The following is a 16,178-nucleotide window of genomic DNA, read 5'->3' on the forward strand; positions in this document are numbered from 1 at the left end:
CACTTTCTTCAGAAGTCCCAAAATGCATGTACATAAGAGTTTTAGTAATAGGGTATCAATCAATACTTTGTTGCCCACTACAACTTTAAAAAAATGTTTTCACAAAAACTAGTCATATTACATGCTTCATATCACCCAACTTTGTTAATTCATTTGCTCATTCTGGACTGCTCCCCATAAGCTGCCTGATACCACTGAGATCTACTGCCTCGTTTTCCTCCTCCTCCTATTTTTTCTATGTTCTCCACCTCTGCCGGGAAACCGGCGAATCTGCGGTTCCTCTGAGTAGCTGTCCTCGTGTAGGAACGAGTGTTAGGCGGAACAGCCAATGGGGAGCACGTTTCTAGAGGACCGCTCTAGTCGACGGACCTGGTGTCCTCGCCAACGTGTCCCGGCTGGGTTGGGTGGGGAGTCCTGCCGGCAAGGCAGTAGGATGTTCCCATCCCGGCGCAAGTCTACTATGTATCGCCGCGGGTAAGTATCCTAACGGAGAGGAAATTTATGAGAGGGAGAGGAGGACTAGGAAGGTGGGGGGGGGGGATGAATGAGAAGCGCTCGCGGACCCTGAAGGCTCAGCGTCTAAGCTTCAGTCCTGAAATATCTGTTATACCTCCCGACTTTCTGTCGCGTCAAGAAATGGTGCTGTGGAGGTTAGAATGGGCGTGAATCTGAATGGCGGAGAAACAAGCTTCGTTCCCGCCTTAACTATACACCGAGTGGCACACATCTTTGCTTTTTCCTCCACGAATAGTTTACTTCCCCTATAGGAATGAATGGAAAGCACTATATAGGGGGGAAAGGGAGAGGAGCACTTGAAGCGGGGCACGGGGAGCTTGTACTGGAGGCGTTTTACGGAGATTGAACTGGGAGGGCTGTATACTTCCCCTTATCTCACCCTGCCCTTCCTCTTCTCAAATATAGCAAACCTTTTTTTTAACCTAGAGTTGTAGTAACGGAACTCATGTTGTCTCTTGAGTCAGGAAGAAGTTTCTCCCAAGTAACTGGTAATTGGCAACACATTAGTTGTTGGGAAGAAGGGTTTTCAAGTTGGCGGGTGTCACTTTGCACAAGGTACATGCAATGCTTTAAAGAGCCCATTTTGGATGAATATGGGGGGATAGGATGAGCTCTTGGAGTTGGTGTAACATAGGGGGAAACGTAACAGCATATTTCTATGCGTGTTTACTCAGTAATACTTCACAATTTTCCGTGAAGCTTACTCCCAGGTAAGTGTGTAGTTTGATCTAAGAGCTGGAAGGTCCCTGGTTCAAAACGTGCTTCAGCCATAAGCCATTATTTCTCTGCCCCCACACGCCCCCCAAATTAACTACATTATAGGAATTATACTGAGTTACTTCACATGAATATTTGTAAGGATAACTGAAATGGTATGTGAAGTACTTTTAAGATTTGAAAGGGCCATACAAATGCTTGATGTATCTTTCCATGTCATTCCAGTCTTACCTATTTTATTTTCACATTGTGACAGTAGTGTTTTTCCAAAGTTCTTGCTGTTGTGGCATGGGTTGAATAAGGGGCCTGACTCCCAGCCACTGTGATGACCCCCACCTTAACAGGTGGTGCTTGCTTAAGAGAAACTTGTGGCAGTTTGTTTCTGTCTTGCCTTCTTTTGCACATGGAATTGTGGCGGAATAGTGCCTGATGATGACTACAGTTCATCATGGGTTAATCTATCACTCCCAGTTTGGGCAGGTGTTCCTTGGGAGGCGGAGCTTGAGGAGATTCTAAATGGCAGTTGGGAGTTGGCAGTTGGGAGAGTAGAGTGTTGGAGAGGGATGCAGGAGCTGTATTAACAAGTCTGTGTTATATGAAAAGAAGATGATGAACTAAGAGTTTAAACAAATGAAACCATAAAGAAATATACATGTTCTCCAGTTAAATAAAGCTTTCATCTATGTTGTGTCAAAATTGGATGTTCCTCCTTATTCCAGCAACGTATCTAAACTCAAAAGGGTGGTTACTGAAGAGGGGAGATAAAACTAAGCCTGAGGAGCAGGTGGATAGTTTGCATCTCACAGTCACGCACAGAGGAGGCAAGTGGAGGGAAAAGAGTGCCTTGCAGAGGCTAAAGTGCTGAGGCAATAGCTGCTGAGGTGAACCTGATTTGAGAGGGAAACCTTACTGAGGGCACAAGATTGTTCCTGAAACATTTGCCTGGAGTTTTTAAGGATACAGAGCCACGTTATTTGGAAAGCTGGAACTGTACTCTATGTACTAGCAAACCCATATAAAAATGGGGAGTTTATTTGGGAGAAAGAAGGAATAGTGGGTTGTTTGAACAATAACTGAATTCCTTCAGCACACTGTTAGTAATAGAGGAGGGAGGATCATCACAGGAATCATCTATCATGTTTCACTCTGTTGACTTGCCCTATTCTGATTTTGCTTCAGGTCCTGTCGGCTGTTTGGTATCCTACCCCGGAAATTTTCTCTCTTTCAACTCTTTTTTGTTGCACTGTTGCTGGGTTTTCTCTCCCTGTTGTGGCTGCAGCTCAGTTGTTCAGGGGATGTGACTAGAAATCAAAGAGCTGCAGCTACACTGCCTCAGAAACCCTGCACATTTGAGCCTCTACCTCAGCTTCCTGATGACCCATCATGGGGACCCCACCGTCTAGCAGTGTTGGTGCCTTTCCGGGAGCGCTTTGAAGAGCTGCTGGCTTTTGTGCCTCACATGCATCGTTTCCTCAGCAGGAAGAAAATTCGCCATCATATCTTCATACTCAACCAGGTGGATCATTACAGGTACTGTAAGGTATGGGTGAATGTGAACCCCATGCTGTGCCTTCCACTCAATGTTTCAACCTACCCTGTATCCCAAATAGTTACCTTCTTCTTAGGGTGACTTTGGACATGAAATTGATAAAGTTGCATTGTGAGGGTGCCAGAACACTTCCATGGAGGGAATTCCATGACTCAGAGACTGCCACAGAGATTGCCCTCTTCTGAGCCACTACCCCACCAACTTCTGAGAGTGGTGAGACTACAAAGAGGGCTCCCTCAGCACTTGAGGCGATTTGTAGGAATGGAGGCAGTGTCTGTTATTTGGGGCATAAGCCATTTAGAGCTTTAAACACTACCATGAGCCCAGAAACTAACAGCCAATGCAGCTGTTTTAAAACAGGGGTTATATGAGTTCTAAAGGCAACCCCCAGTATATAATCTGGCTCCTGAATTTTGAACCTGTTGAAGTTTCCAAGTCCTCTTCAAAGGCAGCCCCATGTAGAGTGCATTGCCGTGATCCAGTCTGGAAGTTAACAGAGCATGGAACACAGTGGCCAAGTCATCTCCGTCCAAAAGGGACTGTAGCTGGAAATAGCATTTCTAGCTCCTGAGGCCACCTGGGTTTCCAGTGACCATGCTGGATCCAGGATTACCTCAAGCTATGAACCTGCTCCTTCTAGGGGAGTGCAACCCAACCCAGAATGGATTTGAGAACCCGGTAGACATACCACCTATGCCTATTCAGTGTGAATTAGCTGGTGCATATCTAGCTAACCACTACTACCTATGTAGCACCTAAGCCACTTCTCATGATTCAGATGGAAGAGAGAGAGAGAGGTGGGTGTCATCTGCATAGTGTGACGCTCCAAAACTCCGGATGACAGCTCCCAGTGAGTTCCTAGGGACAGCGTAGATTATCAAACAGTGGCTGGGTGCACAAACTGAACAGTTTTGACAGTGATGGCTGAGCTTTCCTGAATAGAATTTTCTGCCATAGGTCCCATCTGCTTGCATTGGTCTCTTGGGCAGGTTTAACAGAGCATCTCTGATCAACGTGGGCTTCCTTGAAAGTGGCAATGACACGGATTACATTGCCATGCATGATGTGGACTTGTTACCTCTCAATGAGGAATTGGACTACGGCTTCCCAGCTGCAGGCCCTTTCCACGTGGCATCGCCAGAGCTGCACCCTCTCTACCACTATAATACCTACGTAGGTGGCATCTTGCTGCTCACCAAGCAGCACTATCGAATGGTAAGACCTAAGTTCTTTGGGCTCCTGGGATATTTTATACAACCCACAGAAGGACAAAGTCCTTGCTAGTTATTTTCATCGAACCCACCACCCTGAGATTAAGAGCTCTACCTTCTGAGCTATCCCAGAATCAGTTAGGGGTTAGACTTGGCACTGTACATTTAATGGCTTTTGATGCACTCTACTCCATTTAATCCTGAAGATTAAGAGTCTTGCAGTAATGGTGTTAGCTGTGGCTTAGTAAAGACTGCAGCAGATTTTACTGTCTCTGACCCAAGACTTGGAGGGAAAATATTTCTGGTTTAAACTGTGCCTTTATTATTGTTTCAGTGTAATGGAATGTCAAACCGCTTCTGGGGCTGGGGCCGTGAGGATGATGAGTTTTATCGCCGCATCAGAGGGGCTGGACTTCAGGTGAGGCTGCAGAATGGCTTTCGCTGTAGTTTAAGACCTTGGGTGAGATTTGAGCCTATTATTCTGCCATGGTGTGTGAATTCTGTTTTGGACAGAGATTTCTGGCTTCAATGTAGGCTCCAACTTTTTATTTCAGCTGTTCCGGCCATCAGGAATTAAAAGTGGATATAAGACATTCCAGCATCTTCATGACCCAGCTTGGCGCAAGAGAGACCAGAAGCGCATTGCTTCCCAAAAGCAGGTGGGAGTTTCTCATGTGGGAGATGGGGGAAGCAGGTGGCTGGGGGTTGGAACTAAAAATACATTGTTTTTATTACATGGAGCTGGCCATATAGTAGTAAGTCCTGCACTGTTGCTTCCGCTTAGCCTAGAGAGAACAGCTTTGAGCAAGATGGTTACATCGGAAGGCACAGAAATATGTATGGCCTGGAACTCATGTATTCATTAATAGATTTTTTTCTACAAAATGTAGACAGTATTGACTATTCAAAATATTTAATTTTAAAACACACATTTCTATCCCTGATGACTGTGGATAAAAACTTTACAAGGTAAGCAATAAATGCTAGCATTAGAAACCAGGGAGTGTGCCTTTTGCAGCCATTATCTCCGTCCTTTAGTGCCTCTGATCTGTTTCTTCCCAGTGTTCATGTGTATCTGCTTTCCCTTCCTTATGAGTGCCGTAAATAAAATGAAATAAAAAATTTCAAAAATGATGCCCACCCATTCAGTTTGAACAAAGCTTGTGTTGTAAATTGATTCAGGATGCCTCCCAGGAAGTGGTACATAAATGAAATAAATAACAGTGGGTGGAATTCAGTATAGCGCTACGGTGAATGTTACATCGGTGCACGTTTCTCTCTGCACAACAGGACATTCTCCTCCTCTCCCTGCATATCCCCTAAATCTGTTCTAGAGGCTTCCCCAACCCTATGGAGCAGATTTGGGGATAGGACAAAATATTGAGAATCTCATCTTCCCCTCTTCCACCCTTTTAAAATCCATATGATTACAGTATAGGGAAACATTTTGAATCAAAGTTGGCAGATTTTGCTGAAAGCAGATAAAGTCTAAGGTTCCTAGTAGTCTATGGTTAGGCCTTCCCAGCTTGGTGCAAGTGTTTCTCTACTTTTCTCCCTAGTTTTTCTTAAAAGGAACTTGGAAGAAGTCTCCCATAAACAAAGTAATAGGAATCGTGCAGTGCCAATTAATTTATGGAGACTTGTATAACTTACTGATTGTACCTTTGGTGTTCTGATGCTGCAGAATAGAAGAGCCCTTGATTATGATTGTCTTAGACCCCTCCCTTTGCCATAAAGAGCTTTAAGTCTGTGACTCTATCCTTCACAACACTTAAGCCTCCTTCCCTGCTTGCTCTGCTTCACACAAGCCCTCTTCATGATGTCATTTTTTGCTCTCCTTCTCTGAACCTGTGTGTATGACGTGTGGCATTTTTGTTCCCATGTAGGAGCAGTTCAAGGTGGATCGTCATGGAGGCTTAACCAACCTCCAATACAGAGTGGAGTCACGAACTCGGTTGACTGTGGCAGAATCTCCCTGCACAATCCTCAACATCTTCCTAGAATGCGACACTAGTGAGACTCCCTGGTGCACGTTTGGCTGAGCCGACTCCTGCATAGACTCTTGCATTGCTGCAGCAGCTGGTTACCAGAATTGTGTCTGGACTCTCCAAAGGCAGATCCTTCTGCAGGAGCCAGCAACAGGGCATGGATGCCTGTGGGTCCAATGGTTGCAACAAAAGGTCCGAGGATCCACATCAGTTGACAGGTCAGATGCAGAGCATGGCCTCCGTGTGGATGCAGGCAAAGTGGCAGTGAATGCAGAGACACTGGCAAGATTAAATGGGCTGAGCGCCTGTTCAGAAGGATGTTGACTTGGCAACCTACACCTCAACATATGGAAGAAAATCTGAGACTAAGAGGCAGGTCAGTGACTGAATCATCCTGCCTATATCAGCCAGTACTCCAACACTATGTGATAACAAGGCAGTGGGACCTATAGACTTGTTGCCCAGGCTGTTGCTTAAAGGACTTTACAGAATCACTATCAGGTAAACTTATTGGAAGTTTGCTGCTCTCCTATTTCAAAATATGTATAGAGACTTGCTGTGAAGCTCTTGTGCACCCCATCTCTTCTTATGAGGTCTCCTCCTAAGTGGACACTTGTGCTCTGGCTCAGAGAGCATTGTCACTAACCACCAGACCTAAACCCATTATGGTAAAGGGTCTTGTTATTGGGGTCTTTGGGACTGTGAAAGCTGTTGGCTTGCTTCAATAAAGCCATTAAGGCGAGTGCCTCATGAAAGGAAATCGTGTGTGTGTGTGTGTGTGTGCACGCACACACATAGGCATTGCTGTAAGTAGTACAGTGGTACCTCTGGTTACGAACTTAATTCTTTACGGGGGTCTGTTCTTAAGCCAAAACCACTCATAAAATGAGGTGTGCTTTCGCTAATGGCGCCTCCCACTGCTGCCGCGTGACTTCCGCTCACATCCCGGGGCAAAGTTCGCAACTGGAAGCATCTACTTCCGGGTTAGCGGAGCTCGTAACCCGAAGCGTTTGCAAGGAGGGCGCTACGTAGCACGAGGTTCCACTGTATCTGGCATTTTGATTTGCACCTTCTCACTTTTCTGGCCCATTAAACTTTCTAATCCAGAACCCTCATCCAAACCCATTCTTCAGATCCCTGAAGGCACGCCTTAAAATTAAAAAAACTAGCCACACAAGTAAAGAGATATATTGTCTGAATATGATGCATTTGTACAATATGACTATTCCAATAAATCTCCTTCACCAAGAGAACAAGAGACGGACCCCCAGCATCAGGGAACCAGGCCAAAACACCTGCGAAAGAACTGATAGCTCCTACTCAGGTGCATGCGGCATCTGTGGAAGTGCCTGGTCACAGAGCTGGCTGTAGCAGTGCTGGCTGTCTGCTGGAGGCTCACTGTCGACAGGTGAAGGGTCTGTGCTCGTGGAGGGATGTCACTGGGCCCTGCAACATGGAGAGGTGGGAGAGATGTTTGCCAAGCCTCCATAGAAATGCCTGCCGCCTCCAGGTTCCTCTCCTCTTTCAGAGGCTTAGATTTTTTCTTGAGCTGTTGAGTAAATATGCTGCTGAACTGTTCAAGGGTACTTGGATGCTCAGACTGACTTGAATTGGCTGCCAGGTTCTTAGCATCAGGGGTGAGTTCTTTGTAGTTGCACGAAATAAGCTTCTGCAGCTGAGTTTTGGAGGTAGATTTTTTGCCAGCCGAAGTTGCTGTAAGGGGTGAGGGTAGAGCCAAAGGGGTTACAGAATTGTGATTTTCTACACCCCAAAAGCAGTTCCCACTTAACAAAACTTTTCATTAATTGCTTGCCGCTGGGTACATGGAAATCAAGATTGACTTTCAGCCAGCGGTGTTGCACTTTTAGCAACTTCCCTTGACTTCTAGGCTTCTATATGTGCTGACTGCTTTGCTGTTTCCCCCTAATCTAGTCCTTGCCTAAATCTTCCAGATTTTGCAGACAATCCACAGTGCACCAGGGCAAAATTGGAGAGTGCACAGTGGAACTCTTGGCTTGTCAGTCTGTCCTCTCAGACTTGGAGGGTGACCACCAAGAAGTAGGTACTGATCTGAATGAGCAAACCCTCATGTGAAAGCACATGTGAGGCAGATGCATAGATTAGCATGGAGCATCTGTGGCAGGCAGAGATATGTGACAGAGTTGGCACTGACTTGGAGACCCTCTCACCGTTGCTGAATGTGGCCAGCAGTGTGAGTGGGGCTATCCCACATGGCCCCTCATGCGTACTGTCATCTGAATCCTTCCCTTAACACAAAGGAAGTAGAGCAATACTTTTTCTGAGACCCATCCCTCTCATATTGACATCCCTGGTGTCACTTTTCAGCAATGTGAAGCTACTATAGCAGTTGCTGGGAGCTAATGGTGGAAGTTGATCGAGAATTGAGAATGTTGTCCCCATTAGTTCTCTGATGATGCACTTTGACACTACAAGTAATGGAAGATGCACTGCCGACAGTAATAGGAAGTTGCTGAAGATGGGGTGCTGTCTCATTTATGAAATAAACAGGGGCTTACCACTGATAACACAGCTTAGCAATTGTTTGATCAGCTAAGCGATAGTTTGGGTCTGCTTCCCTGGAGAAAGAGGGCCAGCTATGCTTCAGGTCAGTTTGTACTGCAGGTCTTAAAGGTTTAGCACATGCTCCTTTTCTAAAGCAAGGTTGGAACTAGTGCATGCCTGTGATAAGCGATCTCACAGGGCATCCTTCTGCAGTCTAGTGCCTTCCAGATATTGGATGCCTACTCCCAACAAGCATGGTCGGTGGCCAGGGATGGTGGGATCTGTAGTCCACAACATCTGGAAGGTACTACATTGGCAACCCCTACATGGAGGTAACACCCTCCAGTTGGTAAGGTGTTCACAGTGCTGCCTTATACAGCTTGGGCACTTCCTCCTCTCTGTAGTCACCTGCTACCATGTGCAAGGAGCTGCCACACTTGGATGCAGACTTCATTGATGAGGCCTCTAGCTCAGTGGTCATACTGGAGGAAGATGAATCCTCGTCGTTTGTCTGTATAATAGGGAAGCATACAGAGTTAAGGCAGCAGCTCTGAAGCTAACTCCACCACTATTCAAATGTGCCCAACTAGGGTCACTGCCTACCATCCCCCGCCAGAAATGATGCTTATAGTGATATGCTTGATAAAGAGAACTAGGACTTGGTTGGCTAGGCTTCCTCTCTTCCCAATGTTCTTATCCCTATTAGAGAAATGCTTGGATTTTTTTTTAACCAACAAAAAGGGAAGGGAAGTCTGTCACCATTTGCAAGGAATGGAAACAAAATGGGCCTTGGCGGTTAGTCACTATTCAGGAAGCCTTGCTCGGTATTATTCTATTTGAGGAACAGGATTATTTGGCTGACAGCACACCTGAGTCCAGGGATGCTTAACCACTAGTCAGTGGGTATATAGGACTGTAGCCTAAGGCAGTAGACCAAGAGGGTTTTCTGCTTCCCAAGAGGCCACAGTGCAAACTGATGCCTCCGTAATACCTAATGTAACCTCATTTGAACGTCTGTGGTCTCATATCTCACTCCATCTAAAGACTCATACAGTGATGACTTCACCACCAGCTGCCACCTCCTCCCACCCACCATTTGCTCTGCTTACTATCTGCCTGATGAAGAGTTCTGGAGAACAGAAAAGCTTGCACACCATTTTTTGACATATTGATTGGCCACATGACAGGATTACCCTAATGTGGAGTGTGTGTGTGTGTGTGTGTGTGTGTGTGTGTGTTATAGCCCACCCATCTGGCTGGGTTTCCCCAGCCACTCTGGGCGGTTCCCAACAGAATATTAAACCGAATAAATCGTCAAACATTAAAAACTTCCCTAAACAGGGCTGCCTTCGGATGTCTTCTGAAAGTCAGGTAGTTGTTTATTTCCTTGACATCTGGTGGGAGGGCAGATGCCACCACCAAGAAGGCCCTCTGAATGATAGTTGTGGGCCAACAGGGTTGCCTTTGTATTTTAGGAACACTTTGCCAGTTATGCAAGTTGTGTACAGAACTACTTAAAAAGTGGAGTTTCTGGCCCAAATGCCTTCAGCTTCTACTGGCTGAAAAAGGAAAGTGCCTGCACCCCTTGCAGAAGAGAACTCAATAACTGGGACAGGTTCTGTCCTGCTTCACATACCAAGCTAGGTGACTGAGATGGAGCTTCTTTGTACACCTTGTACCGCCTGCCCTTCCTGCTCCCATAGAATCTGGAGAAGAAAGCCCAGGGCCCACGAGAGTTTAACGCTGGCTCACTGGCTTGTGGTGAGATCTGTAAGAACTGAATGTCCAGCTGCAGCTGTCCTCTTGTCTTCTCCTTCTTGCCAGGTCGAGATTGCAGCACAAACCACCTGCAGAGAGAGAAGGCAATGGTCTCTATGGCAGGTGTCTTAACTTGCCACTCTTCTACTGCTGAGAGGCAACATGGTGTTGTGGAGCACAAGTCCCATCAGACCCAGTCAGTTTGGCTACTGAGCAGGGGTGACTCAAATTGTAGCCTGAAAAATCTGAAGAGTTGCACACAGTCTACCCTGGCTCTATGGGTTACCACTGCAGTACCAGGACAAAGGCTCATCTAATCCAGCATCCTGTTCTCACACCAACCAGATGCTTATGAGATGCACAAAAGCAGGAGCAGAGCCAAATAGCGCTCTCTCCACTTGTGATTCTCAGCCACTGGTATTCAGAGGCGTACTGTCTAGGTTAGAAGAGGCAGAATATAGCCACCAGGTTGTTTCTTGGGACCTATGTGGTAACACAATAGGGCAACCTTCCTCAGCCTGGTGTCCTCCGGATGTTTTGCACAACCCTGTACTACAGTGACTGACTTGGGCTAAAGCAGTGTTTCTCAAACTTGGGTCTCCTGCTGTTTTTTGGATTACAACTCCCATCATGCCTAGCTAGCAGGACCAGTGGTCGGGGATGATGGGAGCTGTAGTCCAAAAACAGCTGGAGACCCAAGTTTGGGAAACCCTGGGCTAAAGAGAGTTGCAGTACACATCTAGAGGGTGCTGGGTTTCAGAAGGATGCTCTAGAGCAGGGGTAGCCAACACAGCGCCCTGCAGATGTTGCTGGACTACACTCATGATTCTTGACCTTTGGTTGTGCTGGCTGAGGGTGATGGGATTCGTGCGACACAACATCTGGAGGGCACTGTTGGTTTCCCCTGTCATATACTGCGGTTGAATATTGACCAAGTTGTAACTTGCCACAGTGTGAATGTAACCATTTTGTAAACTGGTGGCAGCTGATGAGAAGTTTGCAACTCCCCTAAATTTCCAATTTGGGTGTGTGTTGCAGTGACCTCAGCACTTGGCTGGATCTTTCGGCCTACCAGTTTCCTGTTTGCTTACAGGCTAATTGCTGCAACTTACATTTTGGAAAATGTGAATTGCCCTATTCTATACTGGAGATGTTAAACATGGTGCGCCTGGGTGGTTTGCTGAAGGTGGAGCCTGCCAGATTCTGCAACTGGGCATTTCAAAGAGTGTGACTGGAGAAGTGTATTAAATGTCATCCATATGCTAAACTTCCCTACCAGCTCTGAAGAAGACAGAATCCTCCCTCTTGCTTCTCCAGTCAGCTATTAATTAATAACTTGCTACAAAAGGAGCCTATGAGTGATTTACAAAATGTTAAAAGCCTAAAGCATGGCACAAAAAGGGGGGGGAGGATGTATTACAAAAAAGCCATATAATAAAACAACCAATAAAAGAGCAGCAAAAGCACACCATCAATAAATAGATTATTACAATTTTGCTATCAAATGCCTGGGAAGTGATAAGTTTCTAACTGGAGCCAGAAGGACGTTAATTATGGTACCAGGTGGACTTCAGCAGGAAAGCATTCAACAAGTGGGGAGCCCCAATGGAAAAGGCCAGGCCCTCTCCTTTCCTCCCAAGTACTTACTAATATTACAATCCCAGCTAAAATTAGGCACTTTTACATAGCCCTTCAATATGTGCATTTTTATGGAAGCTATGGGTTGGTTAGTTTGCAGCCAGTTTTCGTCCAGTCTCTTATTGTGTGCATGTGTTTGTGTGTGCATGACATTTGCATTGCTACCTCGGCTGGGCAATGATGCACCTCTTAAAAGGCTTTGCCACATTTTTGCTGCTTATGGCGCTGAACACTTTCTTAAGGGCCATCACCTCCAAACCACTGGCAGAGGAAGAGGAGTGCGGGGGGAGCGCACCGCCCCCGGCAGCGCGATCCCAGTGGGGTGCCATCGCAGCTGCCCCCCCCCTCCGTGCTGGGCGCCACACCCCCTCACGCAGTGTGCCACACCATCCGGCGGCACGCCGTGCCCCCAGGACACACACCAGTCCCCCCTGCTCTCCGCCCCCCGGTGCCGGAGCATGAAGCTCCGCCACTGCTCCAAACTATATCTTCCTACACATCTTGCCTGATGCCACCCCATGGTTCAAAAATGTGGATTAACCAGCATGGTGTCCTCTAGACTACAACTGCCATCAATCTTGACCACTGGCCAAACTGGCTATGGCTGATGGAAATTGCACCAGGAGGACACTGTGTTGGCTATCCCCAGCTTGACTTTGCGAGATAGACGCAGGGCTGGCAGGTGATGCTCACTCATTTCTTCTCTTCGTTTTGTCCTGAAAAAGTTGGGCAAGAGGCAAGCAGACTCTGCCCAGGAACTGGTTGAAATGATGCAAGGACTGGTGCATGACGGTAAGGATGAGGCCATTCTCTTCTGAGTCATCCAGCACACTGGGCAGCTGCAATGTACACTCTTCATGCCATTCGGGACTCAGGCTGTGTAGGGCTACGGATGTCCTGAACTTTTGCTTCTGTAGCTGAATCACAACGTAAGGGTTGCTGGTGCCAGTGGCGCCCTTGGAGCGTAGAGAGCAGGCACGCAAGACAGTCAGCTGCAGGTGGGTAGGGTGCCAGGCAGGCTCCTTTTCTGTCTCCTCATCCACCCTGCAAAGACAAATCCTTTTATTAGTTAGTGGCTGTGAAGAAAGTCATAGAATAACAGAATCGTATAATTGTAAAGTTGGAAGAGACCTGAGGGTCACCTAGTCCAACCCCCTGCAATGCAAGAATCTCATCTCAAGCATCCATGACAGATGGCCATCCACCTCTGTTTAAAAACCTCCAAGGAAGGAGAGTCCACAACCTCCCGAGGGAATCCGTTCCACTGTCTTAACAGCTCTTACTGGCAGAAAGTTCTTCCTGATGCTTAGTCAGAATCTCCTTTCTTGTAACTTGAATCCATTGGCTGAGTCCTACCCTCCAGAGCAGGAGAAAACAAGCCTGCTCTATCCCCCATGTGACAACCCTTGAGATATTTGCAGATGGGTATCATATCTCCTCTCAGTTGCCTCTTTTCCAGGCTAAACATACCCAACTCCCTCAACTGTTCCTCATAAGGCTTGGTTTCCAGACCCCTGATCTTCTTGGTTGCCCTCCTCCACACACATCCCAGCTTGTCAATATCCTTCTTAAATTGTGGCACCCAGAAATGGACACAGTAGTATTCCAGATGTGGTCTGACCAAGGCAGAACCGAGCAGTGCTCTTAGTTCCCTTGATCTAGACACTATACCTCTGTTGATATTGCCTATAATAGTATTCACTTTTTTGCCGCTGCATCACATGTTGAGCTTGTGATCTACAAAGACCCTATTCATTTGTACTACTGGCAATCCAGATGTGCCCCCTCTTATATTTGCGCAGCTGGTTATTCCTCCCTAAGTGCAGAACCTTCCATTAGTCCCTATTGGAATTCATTTCGCTAGTTTTGGCCCAGTTCTCCAAGTTCACCCAGTGCGCTTCCGGTTGCAGCAGAGCTTTGAACCCAGCTCTCTCCCCATCCAAATCTCCTTTCCTAATCTAAATTGCAGGGTTACTGTGAGGTTAACCTGGGGAAACTCCATTGGAGCTGCCCTGAAAGTATTTGAGGGTGAGGTTACAAACATAATATTAGCTGGTCGTCTTAGGCTGAGTTGGGACTGAGTCAACATTTAGCTATCTAGCGAGATGGAACAACTCTTTACCCGATCTCCGACAAGGACTTTGTTCCCCCCTGGTTTGCATCCAGCTCCATGTAGCCAATTCAACTGACATCCAACGTCACTGCCTTAATGGCTCCTAGAGTAAAGCAAGGAATGCCCATTCGAGAATGTGGAATTTGAGGTTGACAATCAGGTGGGCGGAGCTATTATTAGCCACACCCCTATATTCAGCAAATTTCTTCTTCTTTCTGATTCCGTATGTTTTGCTCTGTTGTTGTCAGGGCACAGGCCTTGGTGGTCACAAAAATAGCACCTCTCCACTCTGGCTTAGAGTGGCTAGGAGTCCGCCTGACTACACGATCCCACAGGAAGGCAGGAAGTCACTGGCGGAACCCAAAAGCTATGAAAAGCAAACTTTTTGAGTTTTTTGTCCATGGTCTCTTGCAGCTTCAGAGATGCCAATATATCTCCTTGCCAAGGCAAAAGGGGTGCAGCTCTTTCCAAGGGCACCTAGGTGCACCTCTGGCGGTTGTTAGTACAAAATTCCCACCTCTTCTGCTTAACATTCATCTGCTAAGGGTACTGGTGGTGATGCTCAGTAATCAAAGGAGACAGTTTAAATCCCAGCCCCTGCCTTGGGGGATGGTGATCGTTTATTTAAAATAAAAACTAAAACGGTTCTAAACCTGTATGAGGAAGCAGAGCAAAAAACCTAAAAGATAATAAAATTAGGCCAGCATTTTCACATAGATTTTCAGAGGAAAGCCCGTATGTGTGTTGCAGTGCTATTTTTCTAGAAAAAGAGGTGCCGGAATTCACCATGAACGCTTGTTCTTTTATAACAACAATGGCGCCTACCTGAGAAGTGCCAGAACTGAGTTTTGGCAAGTTCCAGCTGAAAAAAAAGCTGTGTGTGTTTCAAATGGAGATGTGGTGCTTTAGAGGTCAAGTTGCTTTGGCTGAATTAGGATCCCCTACAAGATAAATGCCAACCTAGCAGTTCGAAAGCACGTCAAAGTGCAAGTAGATAAATAGGTACCGCTCCAGTGGGAAGGTAAACGGTGTTTCCGTGCGCTGCTCTGGTTCGCCAGAAGCGGCTTTGTCATGCTGGCCACATGACCCGGAAGCTGTACGCTGGCTCCCTGGGCCAATAAACGCGAGATGAGCGCTGCAACCCCAGAGTTGGTCATGACTGGACCTAATGGTCAGGGGTCCCTTTACCCTTACAAGATCAATGTAAAAAGAAAACCAAACCAAACAGTTAACGCCACGCCCCCCGAGTAATTCTGGAGAAATATAATGCATAGTATTGTTTTCTCTGTCATTTCTGCAATGAAAACTGAAATCTTCACTCCCTCAAACAGTGAAATCAGAAATCAGGACCAGAGTCAATATGGAGTCATGGCAAAACAAGAGAGTGTTCCCCATGCTCAGAAGAACCCTGAAATTTACAGAAGTACAAAACCATTTTAAAAAAAACACAACCACCACCAAAAGGTATCAACTGTCTCCCTCTGCCAAAAAACCCCCCTGCCAAATAAGGACTGAGCATGCTCTGTAGTCATTAATGCCAGGAAATGGAAAGTGGTGGGGTGTGTGTTGGTGCAGTGTAGCAAAATGCCCTGCTTGGAGAGAATGGCTGCCTGTAACCCACAATAGGAACACTCTGCTTAGGAAGGAGGAAATACTGCACAATTTTGTTGAAGGTTCCACTTGTTACTGCAGAAGAGCAAATAAAACCACCAGTATTCTGGGAGTTTTCATTGGATTTCTGGAGTCTTCGTACGGCTTGTAATCTTTAAAACGCAAACCCTAAACAATACAGAGCTATGCCTATATTTTCCACATGTGTAATTATAATACTTTATATTTTGAAGAATGCGATTTATGATATGTCATGGCTACAATAATTATCTTAATGTTCTGTGTGTTTAGCCCCATGGTGAGGCAAGTACTGTGTAATTATTGAGCTGGAAACAACTTTGTTAACAGATAACCTAGGGTTGGCATCAATTAACTATGTCACTGATGATTTGTGGCAAAGTAAGTTCCGTGCGCTGCTCTGGTTCGCCAGAAGCGGCTTTGTCATGCTGGCCACATGACCTGGAAGCTGTACGCCGGTTCCCTTGGCCAGTAAAGCGAGATGAGCGCCGCAACCCCAGAGTCGTCCGCAACTGGACCTAACAGTCAGGGGTCCC

At 46.5% G+C, this 16,178-nt stretch overlaps 2 protein-coding genes across 2 annotated transcripts; one reads left to right on the plus strand and one right to left on the minus strand.

Annotated features, from left to right (window-relative positions):
• The first annotated feature begins 397 nt into the window (after positions 1-397).
• Positions 398-6,741, plus strand: B4GALT7 (beta-1,4-galactosyltransferase 7). The gene is made up of 6 exons (XM_035105874.3): positions 398-474; positions 2,413-2,763; positions 3,772-3,997; positions 4,328-4,411; positions 4,548-4,652; positions 5,880-6,741. Exons 1-6 carry the CDS (start codon positions 434-436, stop codon positions 6,033-6,035), a joined length of 963 nt encoding a protein of 320 aa, XP_034961765.2. The 5' UTR covers positions 398-433; the 3' UTR covers positions 6,036-6,741.
• A 412-nt stretch (positions 6,742-7,153) lies between these two features.
• LOC118080039 (uncharacterized) lies at positions 7,154-14,072 on the minus strand. The gene is made up of 5 exons (XM_035104970.2): positions 14,023-14,072; positions 12,594-12,959; positions 10,141-10,351; positions 8,913-9,015; positions 7,154-7,694 (listed from the first exon to the last, which is right to left on the minus strand). The coding sequence occupies exons 1-5, from the start codon at positions 14,070-14,072 to the stop codon at positions 7,255-7,257; spliced, it is 1,170 nt and encodes a 389-aa protein (XP_034960861.1). The 3' UTR covers positions 7,154-7,254.
• Positions 14,073-16,178: the final 2,106 nt, after the last annotated feature.

The sequence above is a fragment of the Zootoca vivipara genome, chromosome 2 (assembly GCF_965207765.1).
Source record: "Zootoca vivipara chromosome 2, rZooViv2.hap1.1, whole genome shotgun sequence".
Classification (NCBI taxonomy): domain Eukaryota; kingdom Metazoa; phylum Chordata; class Lepidosauria; order Squamata; family Lacertidae; genus Zootoca; species Zootoca vivipara.

What these genes read in the sequence shown, in the direction of transcription:
- B4GALT7 (XM_035105874.3), top strand. Translation starts at nt 434, where the DNA reads ATGTTCCCATCCCGGCGCAAGTCTACTATGTATCGCCGCGG. An exon ending in CCAAGCAGCACTATCGAATG is followed by an intron (nt 3,998 to 4,327) that starts GTAAGACCTAAG and finishes TTATTGTTTCAG; the next exon opens with TGTAATGGAATGTCAAACCG. An exon ending in GCATTGCTTCCCAAAAGCAG is followed by an intron (nt 4,653 to 5,879) that starts GTGGGAGTTTCT and finishes GTTCCCATGTAG; the next exon opens with GAGCAGTTCAAGGTGGATCG.
- LOC118080039 (XM_035104970.2), bottom strand. Translation starts at nt 14,072, where the DNA reads ATGGAGCTGGATGCAAACCAGGGGGGAACAAAGTCCTTGTCGGAGATC. An exon ending in AAGTCCTTGTCGGAGATCGG is followed by an intron (nt 12,960 to 14,022) that starts GTAAAGAGTTGT and finishes AACTAATAAAAG; the next exon opens with GATTTGTCTTTGCAGGGTGG. An exon ending in CATCTCAGTCACCTAGCTTG is followed by an intron (nt 9,016 to 10,140) that starts GTATGTGAAGCA and finishes CCTATTATACAG; the next exon opens with ACAAACGACGAGGATTCATC.